Source organism: Talpa europaea (assembly GCF_964194135.1).
Source record: "Talpa europaea genome assembly, chromosome: 3".
NCBI classification, from domain to species: Eukaryota; Metazoa; Chordata; class Mammalia; order Eulipotyphla; family Talpidae; genus Talpa; species Talpa europaea.
The window spans coordinates 129,719,659-129,733,729 of record NC_140069.1 but is presented as its reverse complement, the minus strand read 5'-3'; the positions used below and the strand labels follow the sequence as shown (position 1 = coordinate 129,733,729).

At 35.5% G+C, this 14,071-nt stretch overlaps 1 protein-coding gene across 1 annotated transcript in view; it reads left to right on the top strand.

Moving 5' to 3' along the window:
* The window catches only part of SLC13A1 (solute carrier family 13 member 1), a gene marked incomplete at both ends in the record, with an annotated part of 68,144 nt that extends 55,364 nt beyond the window's left edge, over nucleotides 1–12,780 (top strand). Inside the window, 5 exons of the mRNA XM_084229271.1 lie at nucleotides 1,659–1,765; nucleotides 3,786–3,895; nucleotides 9,189–9,350; nucleotides 10,786–10,923; nucleotides 12,643–12,780. Of these exons, the coding sequence (XP_084085397.1) occupies nucleotides 1,659–1,765; nucleotides 3,786–3,895; nucleotides 9,189–9,350; nucleotides 10,786–10,923; nucleotides 12,643–12,780 (655 nt within the window). The remainder of the gene's footprint in view (nucleotides 1–1,658; nucleotides 1,766–3,785; nucleotides 3,896–9,188; nucleotides 9,351–10,785; nucleotides 10,924–12,642) is intronic.
* Between the last annotated feature and the right edge of the window lie 1,291 nt (nucleotides 12,781–14,071).

Sequence of the window (14,071 nt, the reverse complement as noted above, 5' to 3'; positions counted from 1 at the left end):
GCCATAAACCTAATTAATGATTAGGTTTATAAATTGTCAAAGCAAATAAAATTTTTATAAGCTTAATATTTCCTAATACTGAGGCAACCTAACTTTATCCATAATAAACTCATAATAAATTAATAATAGATTTTAAAGTCTTTGGAAAACAAATTAGTTTAGTAGTTGTGACTTGATTTTACTTAAAGTATGTATTCTATAAACTATATTTGTAATTTAGAGGTTTTGGTCATTTAGAATTTCCAAAGTTACTTGATATATGAAGATTGTAGCTGCTACCTAATGTGTTTATTTCTATCTATTTGAAACTGGACTGCATTCAATGTGTTTTTTCATATAAAACAAAATCTGACTATATAGTGCCTGACCTAATTTGGCAAAAAAACAAATAAATATAACTTAAATAAAAGATATAAGGAACAATAAAATAATAAATGTTAGTTAAGTTGGCTGAATGAATTATACCAAGGTAGCTTTTAACTCAACAATGAAATAAAGAAGATATTTAAGGAAAGCAGATTGCTTCAGATGCTCAGATTGGATAAGAAAATGCATTTCTTCGACTATTTCGATTGTTCATGTAAATTATAGCAGTAGAGAACTTCCTTAGTATGTAAGCATTGCAGAGTTATAATGTAGCAAATCATCTTCAGGGGGTACATCTCAGACTACAAAAATCCACTGGTTAAATATTGCTGACTTTGAAAACTGAATTATAATTACTTATTCCTGTTTCATTCATATCAGTCCCTAGGAACTTCTTAACTGTTGAGGCTTCTGGGAACCTCTTCTTTGCTGGATTAGCTTAGTGATTCTGAGACACCATATGTTCCTGAATTACTCCTAATATGTAAAATGATCATTTATGAGCCTCTCATGAACTATTCTAATAATTAATATTTTTGATTGTTTCATACAGTGTAAAACATTAAATGGGTTGATTTCATTTGAATGATATGGCAGTCTAATAATCATAGAAGCAGATGTATCTTAGAAAAACAGATAATTCATTTTTACAAATTATAGAAGAATATAGGGAATTCTGGAAATATCTATGTCTTGCCACAGTAAAATAGTTAGATGTTATGTGGAACTATGCCTAGTTTAGCAATTCTGTACCTTGAGTCCCTGCTAATACAATGGAAAACAAGAAATGCTTACCAGGTAGGTAAGTTTTACCTAAAAGGAAAATTTGCTATGTTGGTTTAGTAAGTCAGCATGTGTATATGTAGCTTTGAAAAAAGAAAGAGAGGGCCTCCCCTGGTGGCGCAGCAGTTGAGCGCTGGGCTGCGAAGCTGCCCGCAGCCTGTGCAGTTCTGGTTCGATCCCTGGCCACCAGGGAGGGTCCCACATGGCGCGCAGACCTCTCCTGCCACACCCACTGCTCCCCTCAGCAGTGTGTTTCATCAGTCTGCCTGTTCTGTTCCCATCTCTGGCTCAGGTGAATTCTCTCACCCTCCCGCGCTTCTGACTGTACCCCATGCTTGAATAAATAAGTCTTCAAAAAAAAAAAAAGAAAGAGAAAAGTATAGCGAAATAATGGGCACAGGCTATAGATTTTAGAGCAAGTTACCCAGAAGAAATCACCTATACTACCTGTATACTACTAGTGCTTATTTCTTGGTGCCATTTTAATGTATCCATTTGTCCTTTTTCAGGTATCCTGGTTTTGCTACAGATTCAACCGTTGCCATACTTGTAGGACTCCTATTCTTTCTTATCCCAGCTAAGAAATTAACTAAAACTACATCTACAGGAGAAATTGGTTGAGTATTATTTATAATTCTGAACAAGTTCAGTAGAAGAGCAAAAAAATATGAAATTCCACTGGGTTTTGTTTGTACTTAGAACAGAAGGAATGGATGTAGTGACATCATCTTGGGTGTAGCCTAACTTGTCTGTACACTATCACCCCTATTCAACCACACATGTTCCCTGCCCCACCCCCTGCAAAAAGTGAAAGCGATTTCCTTATACCCCAGGGTTAGGGCTCTCCTGCCAGTGATGTTGTTTGGTCCATGAGGAGCCTACTTCCTCTTCCAGATTCAGAATTGGTCTAACTACTGACAAACATAGAAACCAGAACTTGGAAGTTACTGCTTCATGATCAGTCATTGGTAATAAATACTGAGGCTTTCAAAAAATGGGGAATTTCAAAAGAAAGAGCATTTACAACCTCGTGGTAGTCCTGGAGAACATGCAAATCAACCCTACACTAGCCACAATCTTTATACCAATTGAAAGAAAGGTGTACATGGGGGCTTTCATTGCCTTTATAACACAGGAATAAAGAAGGAAGCATGTTTATATCAGCATTTCTCTCTCTCTCACACACACACAGACACATACACACCACACACCACACACATACACACTACATACACAATGTAGAATTCATTCACATCTGTGCTTTCCACCAGCACAGAGTGGACTGAGTAATTCCTAGACTGACAGTATTGGAAAAATCGTTTTAAATTGCTTGGAAATTATCTAGTGGCATTGTGGGGTTTTTGTTGGTAGTTTTCCTTTTTCTTTTTTTTCCTTTTCCATAGTTTTCCTTTTCCTTTATTTTTTTTTCCCCCACTGCAAGGGAGCTCATGCAGCAGGCACGGCCCACCTGAGTGCTTGAGTCAAAAATCCATAAATGACTAATGAGTCAGACTTCTAGTACAGGATATATGTAAATAGAAAAGCATAGAAACCAATGCTGTTTGCTCTTCCCTTGAGATGAGAATATCTCAGTGTGTCTTAAGGAGCCTTTGCAGGGCAGAGCACTGAGTGCTGAGAGACCCTGAGTGCTCTGACCATGGCACCAGAGTCCTCTGGCTCAGCAGGGGCAAGTGTAGGAGGGCCAGAGCTTGGCTTCCTTCCCTGACCCCCATATCTAGGAGGCCCCACAGACAGAGCCTTTCCCCATCCATCTTCCTCTCTCTTTTCACTCTTCAACTCCTTTTCTCCTGATAAACTCATTAACACTAGATTAAGAAGATGTAAATAAGAAAAAAATGGTAAATTTTACATGAGAGACACAATTCAGAGTTGTTTTCATTTTAACAGGATATATGGCCTTAATTCAAATGAGAACTAACAAAATTTCAGTCAACACTGAGGGTGGGTTTGGTTAGATTTTGGGGAAAGAGAGAAGAGAGAGCCTCGTTAGTCTCACCATGAAGGAGTCAACCTGTTACCACACAAATGTTAAGTGGACATAATGTGTTCATGGGTAACCTTATTTCTCAACAAATATCAGGGGAAATCTTTATTGATAATTGCTTTATGAACATTGTGTTTAATGAATGACTTAAATTATTTAATCTGACCTTTTTTTTTTAAATTGGAATCCCCATGAATCTATCATAACCATTCCAGCAATGTGAAAGAATAATAAAATATTCAAATAAATAGGAAAGAATAATAATTATAATGCTGTGTTGATTCAATTAGAACTAATGGATATTACAAACATTTTGCAAAGCATAGTCCAGTACACTTTTCCTCATAATAGGCAAAGATGTTAGTGGAATGAATGCATGAATGGCATCATAAATGATGACATTACAATTGATCAAAGCTTATTCCAAAGTTATAACTTTTTAAAATAATATCCCACATTAGGTCAGGTGGAAATTACTCAAAGCCTGAATGAAGTCCCTTAACTAAAAACAGTATATAGGAATATTAAAACTTCTTGGAGGGGACTACTTTAGAATAATTTTTAAAAAGTGATGTCATATTTTTAGCAATGTAACAAAAGGGCTTTTTTTTTTTTTTTTTTTTTTTTGCAGTTGCTTTCGATTATTCTCCATTGATTACTTGGAAAGAATTCCAGTCATTCATGCCCTGGGATATAGCGATTCTTGTTGGTGGAGGGTTTGCATTGGCAGATGGCTGTGAGGTAATACTCTGAGTCTGAGATGTTTAACAATTAACTAGACTGTTCAAAAGAAGAATACAGAGACATGCAAGATTTTGGCATATTCAACTTCATCCTATCATTTTAATGATGCAGATTTCAATAGCCACACAGTAAGTATAACACAAAGATGAGGTGAGTTCAGAGTTTAAGAATTTTACCAGGATGCCAACATAAAATATCATTTTTATGATATTCCAGCATGTCAGAAGAAATAAAGATTAGAATTCTTAATCCATGCAAAGTTATTAGAAGACTAGATCCGAAAGAAAATAAACTTGTGTAAAAAATCCTATCTACAATGACTCCTACCTAGTGAAGTACCCTTTTTTGTGGTCTCTACCTTATTTAATGATGAATGTGAGTAGCTCTCAGACTCTTTTCAGTATGTCATGATCATAATGCTGTCAAAGAAGGAGAATGAGAAAAAAATAAAACGAAAAGCATTTAATACAGGTTTATTAAATAAAGTCTAGAGAAAAATTCATGTGACCATGCCTAATATTATACTATGTCTAATTTTAGGAAGAAATAAATCCACCCAGAGAAATACAGTTGGCTGTTGCTTTGGCCTATCTCTCCATGTAGTAGAAATCAGGGAGATCTAGTCCCCTAAAATTGCCTTTGTCACTATAGGGTTTCTGGAAGAAAAATATCTTCTCTAGAGTGTCCATAAAAATCCTATATTTTTAAATGAAAAACCTCTCATTTCTGATTTTATAACCTTCTATAAAAGATTTTTTATAATTAATTTCTTTGTATATATTTTACATAAGGTATAGTCCCCATAAAATTTCCACCACAAATTCACCTGTGCACCATTACCTTTCCCTCCCCCTCCCCTGCCGAGTGTCTTTGATTCATGATTATGTTTGTTTAGTTTTGTCGTGTTTTTTTTGATTGTTGTTATTTTTCCCCTCATCCCTTATTTTGTTCCCCTATATTCCTGCTATAAGTGAAATTATCCAATATTTTTCTTTTTTGACTTATTTCACTGAGCTTAATCCCTTCTAGCTCCATCCATGTTGCTGCAAGTGGCCTGAGTCTATCTTTTTTGACTGCTGAATAGTATTCCATTTTGTGTATGTACCAGATCTTTTTGATCCAACCATCTATTTTTGGGCATTTGGGTTGTATCCAGGTCTTACCTATTATAAATAGTGCTGCAATAAACAACCTTCTATAAAAGATTTAAAGCTCATGACTGTTCCATCTCCTACTCAAAGAGCATTTCCTTACTCAATTATCAAACTAAAAAGGATGGTGAGAGAGGTGTGGTGTCCAGCTTTTCAGTTTCTGGGAAGTTAAATTTTTATATTTCTCAAGACAATTAACTGTCCTGTTGTCTCCTTGATCACCTAGAGGGGGACTGCTTTGATCATATTGTCAGTGTTTCCGTATGGGATTTGGATACTTGAGCTTTCAGTGATAGGATTCAGTAGTAAGTGAAAGCCTTGGAGATTTTTCTCAATTCTGCATGCCAGTAACAATATCATTTTGGTTTGCCTTAGAGGCTGCTAAAATATAACTGATCAAGATGTAAGACGAATGTGCTTTTTTATTATTAGCTCAGCAGTAATGAGAGTTGGTTTCTCAGAATAAATAATTTCCATTCCTAAGTCTCCTAATTTAATTGTGAGGAAATCAGAATCAGCAGTTCTGGCATCAATGTGAACTTTGTTCCTCTCTCCTTCTCAGAATATGTTGGACTGGATCCTAGATACTCAAATGGTTTGAAAAGCATTGACTAGATCAGAATAGTAAAGTCTAAGGAATTGACTAGGTGTAAACTTAGTCTGGTGCTCTAGGCCCTCTCATTAAAGGAATTTGGGACACAATGTGGGAGTACTAGTTTGCCATGAGAATCCCAAGACAGAGAGTCAGGTTTCAATGGCATACCTAGAATAACCCTACCTCTGAGTGGTCAGATTGAAGTCATGAATTTGAAAAAGTCATGTGGATAACTATGCCCATAGAAACTGGTTTTATAAAGATTCAGAGAAGTAGGCATTTTTTTGACTTGTTCCAAATTATAATTAGTTTGGCAAATTTTCAAAAGGAAATGATAATCCTTCTAGTTGGGAACTGAGACAGCAGCTAGAAAAGCATTCAGTTTATGCAATTCCCTCTCTTTTAAATGTCCTTTGGTTTTATTTTAACACGATTGAACTCTCAGAGCTGATGGTAGTCACTTTCAAATTCTTATCAGTGAATAATTCCTCCTTTCCCTTTTTCACACATTCCATAAAATTTTTCTCCTGGGCCTTCCTGGTGGCACAGCCGGTTGAGCACCATGCTGTGAAGCTGTCAGCAGCCTCTGCAGCGCGGGTTCGATTCCCGGCCAGGGAGAAACCCACATGGTGTGACAGACCTCTCCTGCCTCACCCATTGCTCCCCTCAACAGTGTATTCGGTCTGTCTGCCTGTTCTGCTCCCTGCTCTGTCTCTGGTGAATTCTCTCACCCTCCCGTGCCTCTGACCTGTACCCCAGTTCTTGTATAAATAAATAAAATCTAAAAAAAAAATTTTTTCTCCTAAGTTAAAGATGGAGACATTAACACTATTTTTCTCAGGGCTATAAATGAACAAAAGGGCTATAAATAAACAAAAAGAATGTCTTTCCATAAAGATAAAGACTGTATGGCAGGAACAGTACCATGAGATATTGACAAAATTTAGATGATAAAAACAGGATATTTGAGGGGTGACCGACTTTGTACAGTAGGAAAAGGTAGAGAAAGATAAATTCTCCAGGCCTGTAAAAGGAAGAGCCAACATGAAGCAAAGTGATTCATCCACATGATTCTGGAAGAGCATAGAAATTGGATGCAGCAGATAAACTGAAAGCTGGGGGGAAACCAGGACTAAAAATAGAAGATGGTTTAAAAAATGTATAAAGAGCTGTGAGCGTCCCAGATGCTCTCTCCAGTCTTGAATAGACAGGCAACTGCTCTCCTCCCTGGTAGAAAATTTAGATTTACTCTGTAGCAAAATTGAATCAATAAGACATGGCTCACAGCTCAGTCACTTACAGTAAAGTCTTCCTCTCAACAAGCTTTGCCCATCATTTTACTGCCTCCCTTTTAAACATGAATACATAGCTCTGGATCACCAGACAGCTTTGATATAATAACAAAGAATAAAACACAAAAGCAAGGAAGATGCACGAAGCAAAAACTTTAAAAATTTGTCATTGATGTCTCTGAGACATGTTAAAGCATTAAAGTTATAAAACTAAAATAGAACGTTATTTTTAAAGAAATGGATAGAAAAAAAGAGAAAAAGCCACTAAGATAAGTAGTATTAGAACAGTATTTTTAAAATTCGGGAAGAAGGTTAGAAGATGAAGTTTAAACTTATTTCAGAAAATAGAACAAAAATGTGATTAATTTGGGGAAAAGGGTAGGAAATTAGGGTAGCCATCCAAAATGCCCAAACTGTCAATTAAGAGGAGTTTAAGAAAGAAGAAAAGGAAATGAAATAGGAAGATATTTCTAAAATATAGTGTAAGAAGTTTCCCAGAGCCTAAAACTTGGAGATTCAGGAGCAGCGAGAGCAACTGAGTGCCTAATGTGAAAGCAATTCATGGAGACTTGCAGAGCCCTGACTGTCACCACATGATCCCCAAGGTTTCCAAAGAGGGGAGCAATATGTGATGTAGCCTTTCCCAACAGATCTAATCAGACATAAGCAAAGTCCATTTTTAAAGTTTGTGTAGTTATATTCTGGGATGAATTAGTGTCAATGTGATTTAAATGATAGAACATCTTTTCTCATCTAAGAATCAAAACTAAAAATTTAAGTAGAAACTATAACAAACGTGCATGGTCTCTGGTATACAAAGCTGGGCATGTCTTTGACCACTTTTTTTGTGGGACTTTACTGCTCATAATTTCAGCTTTTCTGGTGCCAGTCCTAGTTTGCCACAAGCATAAAGATTCACACATATGGTATCTCACTGAGATGGTCTTGCATATGGTAGGTTTTTCCCATATTTGGGGGGTGGGGGTGGAGGGTAGGATCGAATACTCACAGATTTGATGCAGCTGATTTTCCTGTACTACAAACAAGGAATCAAAGTTCAGAATGTCATCAGGCTTCAAAAACATTCCAACTGGAAAACACAAAAAATGGAGCAATGGCTTGAAACTGCTGAGTGATCATTATTTGAAGCCTAGAATCCTGTAAAAGTTAAACTATCAAAGCAGTGTGAGAAAAAATAAAGTTTTCAGACATGCAGAGACTACAAAAATTTACTCCCTATACAACAATTCTCAGGAAACTAGAATATATTTGAAGAGTTCGAATCTGTGCTCCTAAAACACATACAGTGTTGTGAACCAAGGTTACCTCAATTAAAAAACAAAACAATATGTACCACCAACACAAAGGAATTAACAAGAAAGGAGTCTCACTTAAGAGGATGAGAAAGGTATTCACAGTATACCAGTGAAAAGAGATTTATCAGAGAACTCTAAATGGCAATTAGTTCAGATGAGGCAGAAGGGAGGGAATATTCCAGAATGGACATTTTTATGAGGGAAAATAAAAAGAACACTTACCTCAGATATTTTTCTACCTGTGGGGAATTTTTCCAATTTTACTGGAAAATGTGCTAAAGAATTAATAATAGGTAGCTGGAAAATTAAGCAAACAGTATATAAGTAACCCAGGTATGAATAGTATTCATATCATCTTAATGGCAAAGTTTAAATGGTGATTTAACCAAAAATGTTAATATGCAAGGGCAAAGGAAAAGAGGACAAGTAATATAGGTATGGTGGATGGTTTGTTGTATTAGAAAGTTAGCAAATAATATCTAAATTTGAAAATTAGGACAACCATATTTAAAAAATAGCTATAAATTCCTAAACATAGCTATAAATGTCTAATAAGGGTTGCAAGCATTTGCCTTTGAGGAAGACAATTTAAAAGTGGAGAAAGGTAGACCAGAAGGGCTCCTATTTTTTTAAAGTCCTTTAGTACTACATGGCTAGTTAAAATAGCCACATATTTTAATTAGATAAAATTAAATTTAATTTAAAAATATGGGAAGACAATTCAACCTTCCTAAAGCATGTTGGTAGAGTTAAAATAAGAAGAATTGAGAACTACAGCATGTCAAAGCCATCTAGATGTACCACACCACAGGCAAAAAAGAAAGATTAAATAATATTTAAGAAACAGTTCTTAGAAGTAAAGCTTTTTATTTATTTTAATCAGTTGATTAAAAATGAATCATTAATGAATAACATGCTGCCAATTTGTTTTTTAAGGCATCAGGACTATCAAAGTGGATAGCAAATCAATTATCTCCTCTGGGTTCATTACCAGGATGGCTAATAATGTTCATATCTTGTTTGCTGGTCACATCATTAACAGAGGTAGCCAGCAATCCAGCTACCATTACCCTCCTGCTCCCGATACTAGCTCCACTGGTAAGTATCTCATTTATCCCACTGTTACTCTTCATGAAAAGAGTAGTGGTTGATGTCATCATTCTCATCTCATCTGAAATGAAATCATTTTTGGCTTGAATAGGAAAGCTATTTTCCTTCCTGTTGAAGCAGCATCATCTGAAGTGAAGCACTTACCTTCCTTCTGCCCAGTTCACTTGCAAATAAATGGGAGGGTCAGCCTACATCCTTTCCAGTTTTAAGCCTCTGGGCTCAGCATTAACCGGCAACTATAGCATTTAGATCTCTAACACGGACATATCTCCCCTCCAGAAGATCATTTCTGAATTTCTGAGAAGCGCCACACAGAAGTAATTTGCACGTGAATGAAAATCTAGGCTTACACTTCAGGCTTCAAGTTTAAATATCTTAGTCACAGTTTTCCACTGCCCAGGGAAGGATTTTAAAAAGATAAGTAAGTGGATTTGCAAAGAGAGAGAGGGAAAAACTGTCTTCCCTTCTCCCCAGTGACAAGACACAGCTTTAAGTAAAATGTTTTTCTTACTGGGACAGATGAGCTTGGTGAAAGGAAAGCACTTTCAATTAAGAAGGATTGTCTTTCGGAAATTGCTCTGCAGCCAGCTCAAGGGGCATATGCGGGCACTCTTGACACGATGCTTCAAATTAGAAAAGAAATATGGGCAGTTTATATTGGTAAAACATCATTTCGGTTTTTTCAGTTTTTAATTTCTCAACATGGAGCAGTTAGAAGATTATATGATGAATTAAGAATAGCAGTATTGCTTTCTTTTGGATCCCCAAGCACATCTTTAATTATATATGCCTCCAAGGCAGTAAAGCTAATGGTATGATGGGAAGTTTTGGAGCCAGAGGAAGCAGTGACCCTACCTAGTTCTACTGATTTCCTGCTGTGTATTTGGACAAATGACCTCTCTGGGTCTGTTTCTTCTTTTGTTTTTTGCAGTTAGAGCAGTCATCTCATAAAGTCAATGTGGAAAATAGTCATATATTTTAAGTATATGAAGTATATTATATTGTATATTTAAGTATATGAAGTATATTATATTGTATATTACATTGCATATAATATACATGAAGTTTTACATATATACTATATTTATAATATAAATGTACACAGATAAAGACATACATGTAAAGACTGCACAGCATCTACCAACATAGAAAATAATGGTTGCTCTTTTATTTAGTGTCTGTAATAAATGAATATTTTCTAAATGAACTGACATCTAATGCTTAAATGGGTACCAATAATTATATAAAGAGGAAGAAAATTTTTCTGAAGAATATTCTTCAAGTGATAGCAGTATTTATGTGTATGATTTTATGTGTTTAGGTTTCAACCTCTTTCTGGGAAAGTTTATTTTAACATTTTTCTTAGTTTTGATACTTGGTGCCTCAACATTTCACTGAGACTCCTTTTTATCTTTCCTAACAGGCTGAAGCTATTCAAATGAACCCTCTTTATATTCTGATACCTTCTACCCTGTGTACTTCATTTGCATTTCTCTTACCAGTAGCAAATCCATCCAATGCTATTGTATTTTCATATGGCCATCTAAAAGTGATTGACATGGTAAGCTCGCTGAAGGTTCAATATACATTTCTTGTGTGGTGTCTTGGGTTATTTTTTCCTTTTACATACTAATCATTGGCAATGGTTTAATTTCTTCTTAAGGTGAGTGCATGACTTGACATAGATTCTAGAGAGTTTTGTTCCTAAGAGTAATAATGATAAGTAGACATGCCATTAGAATTTATTTTCATAAATACAGAGATTTTTGAGAGCATCAGTAATGTCCCAAAAGAAGGAAAAGAACATCAAATATCCTCAATACAGTGACTAAAACTTACAGGTTCAATATTCACCTTGATCTAGGTAAGAGGAAGATATGAGGTCAATGAAATCCAGCTCTCAAAAATATTTATGTGACCAACATTTGCTCTGAATAAAACACTGGATTCAGTGCCTGGTTGATGAAAAAAATTCTTTCTTCTTATTCTAATCCCGGCACCTGACATGAAAGCACAAGCAGGTGATAATGGAAAATTTAAGTGATAAAATGTGCACATTTTTGCCACTTACAAAAGTGGTGGTAGTCAAGAACTACTTTGAGAATATTATAATCTCCCTGCAATCTTGATTGCCAACTTTCAAGCCAAACCAAACAGGAATAAAACCAAAGCAATTCAGTGAGCTTGCTAATAAGCAAATGCACCTTCAGAATAAGTCCCCTGCAACATAAACATTATGGAAATGCCTCTATACAGATTCATGTAATTTATTTTTGATAAATGTGAAACATAAAATATAATATGAGCAATGTCCTAAGTATATTAACTCAAAAATAAAAATAAGGTACCTGAAGAAATGAAAGGTTTGCACCACTAGGTCTCCCCATTTTGCTTTAGGACATCATGTTTTTTTATTTTTAATTTTTTTTCTTTCATTTTCTTTCTAAAGTATTTTTTAAATTAAGGCAACAGTGGTCTGCACACTGTATGTGATTCAGAGATGTACAATCACATCTCCTCACATGCATGTCACTACACCACACCCTTCACCAAGGCACCCCTACTTCTCCACCATAGGACTCCAAGTTTTATTAAAAAGAATGCAACAATAAACAGTTGCACTCTGTGGGCCATCTGATCTTCCTCACACAACTCAGCACTGCTGTTATGTCATGAAAATGGCCAACAACAATATGGAACAGTTGAGCATGGTTGTGGTCCCATCAAACTTTATAACAGTTGCGCATGCGTAATAGTTTGCTGGCCTCTATTTTAATGCCTAGAAAGCAGTTTTGAGATGGTTTAGTGGACACCACGATAATGTAAGAGCTAGAAAAAAAAAGGCAATTCTAAGAAAGATGCATAGAAGTGGCATCACTAAATCTCAATATAGAATACTGAAAGCTAAATGGATAATAATATTGAGTAAATATGGAAGACCGCGTTTTCATATAGTAACCTCGTCCTCAGCTACTGAAAATCAAAAGCATAAAACTCAAATTCTAATTTCACATGAAATGGCAAATTTTTAAAGGGATTTTTCCTAATCAGAATGCACTTTGGTATGTATTTAAAAGAAACTTCTCTGAGACTCAAGTGCCACTGGGTTGAGGACTGTCTTTGATATGAGTGGAAGAATGACATATTTTGTGAATTCAACAATTTATGCTGATCTGTAGGGTGCATGTAAATTTGGCACATGCGTTCTGCAATAGCATCCCAGTTCTCCCATGGATTTTCTTTTTTGAGAGAGTGACATTTATTACTCTTTCCTGTTCAGGTGAAAGCGGGACTTGGCATAAATGTTTTGGGTGTTGCTGTGGTGATGCTTGGTATGTTCACCTGGATTGTACCCATGTTTGACCTCCACACTTACCCTTCCTGGGCACCTACAATTAAAAATGAAACTACGCCATGACAGTGTTCCAGCTATCCTGTGGTAAGCTTGGGGAGCCATTAAGAATTCGTTGCAAAATTTGGTTCTGGGAAACTGATGATGCATTTAAATCACTCCTGGTGTAGCTGCTGCAGTTCTGGCGATTACCCAAAACCTGCTGTCATAACTCACCATCCATATTTCCTTTGAGGAGCATCTCTGTGCCTTCATCAAAAAGTCCACAGTTGAAATTGTGTTTATGGGCCATATGCAGCCTCCTTTATCATAAGAATAATTTATAACTTCACCTTCAAAGGGATTCGGTCACTTCATTTTACAGTTGGGTTCAGTGTAACATTTCAAATGTCAATATATTACTTCAGAACGTTCCATGAAACTAGAAATAGAAAATAAAATATTCAAGTTAACAAGATACTTGGGTGCATGATTTCTGTAGTGGTGTTCCAGGAGATTTTGAGAAATGAAATCTGTGGTCATCAGGCTGCAGTAGAAAAATTTAATCTAAATGTAATGTGCATTTTCTCATTAAAAATATCTCAATCAGATTATTTTTGGTATATACATGTAGAATAAAAATTGAAATTGAACTGCTAGTACCAAAATTGTAGCTGAATTCATTAAGTAACAGAGAACTCACAGATAAGAGTTAATTTCTTCTTGACCCTCCACTTAGATGATATAATTCATATCTTCATGAACCTCAGTGCACTGAGAAATACATTTTATAGAGCTGTAGATAGAGCTTTCTATGATTTGCTCTATTAACAGTAAATTAGAAAACAAAGGTAAATGTTACAAAACTTTGAACACATGTATATCTGAATAACAATTTTGTTTTAAGTATTTGCTAATTTCAGAAAAATATAATGTCCTATGTTAAAAGAGATGTTCATAAATTTAACTGAATTATCACTGTGTTGAAACAGAAAAAAAAACTAAGAAGTCCATTATGTGAACAATGAAATGAAATATGAAAGGGAAAATAAAGAATAAAAATAAGGCCATTGACATAGCTACAAAAGAGGGTTGTTAATTACTTGTGGGTAAACTCACACAAAAAATATTTGAACATTCAAGCCAGAGTAGGAAGAGAATAGTCTCCTAAGCACTCCAAATGTGAAAAAGAGTAAAGTCTACTGGCATTCCGGAATTAGACAAAAGGGGGGGGGGGGAATGACAATCAAAAGCAAAATATGCTCACAGTTAGGGGAAAATTGGAAAAGCTAAAACATAATTCTCATGCTAAAAATAAAACAGAAGACAAGATTTGAAAACATCCTTGCTATTTTTTAATCTCCACATAGACCTGGTT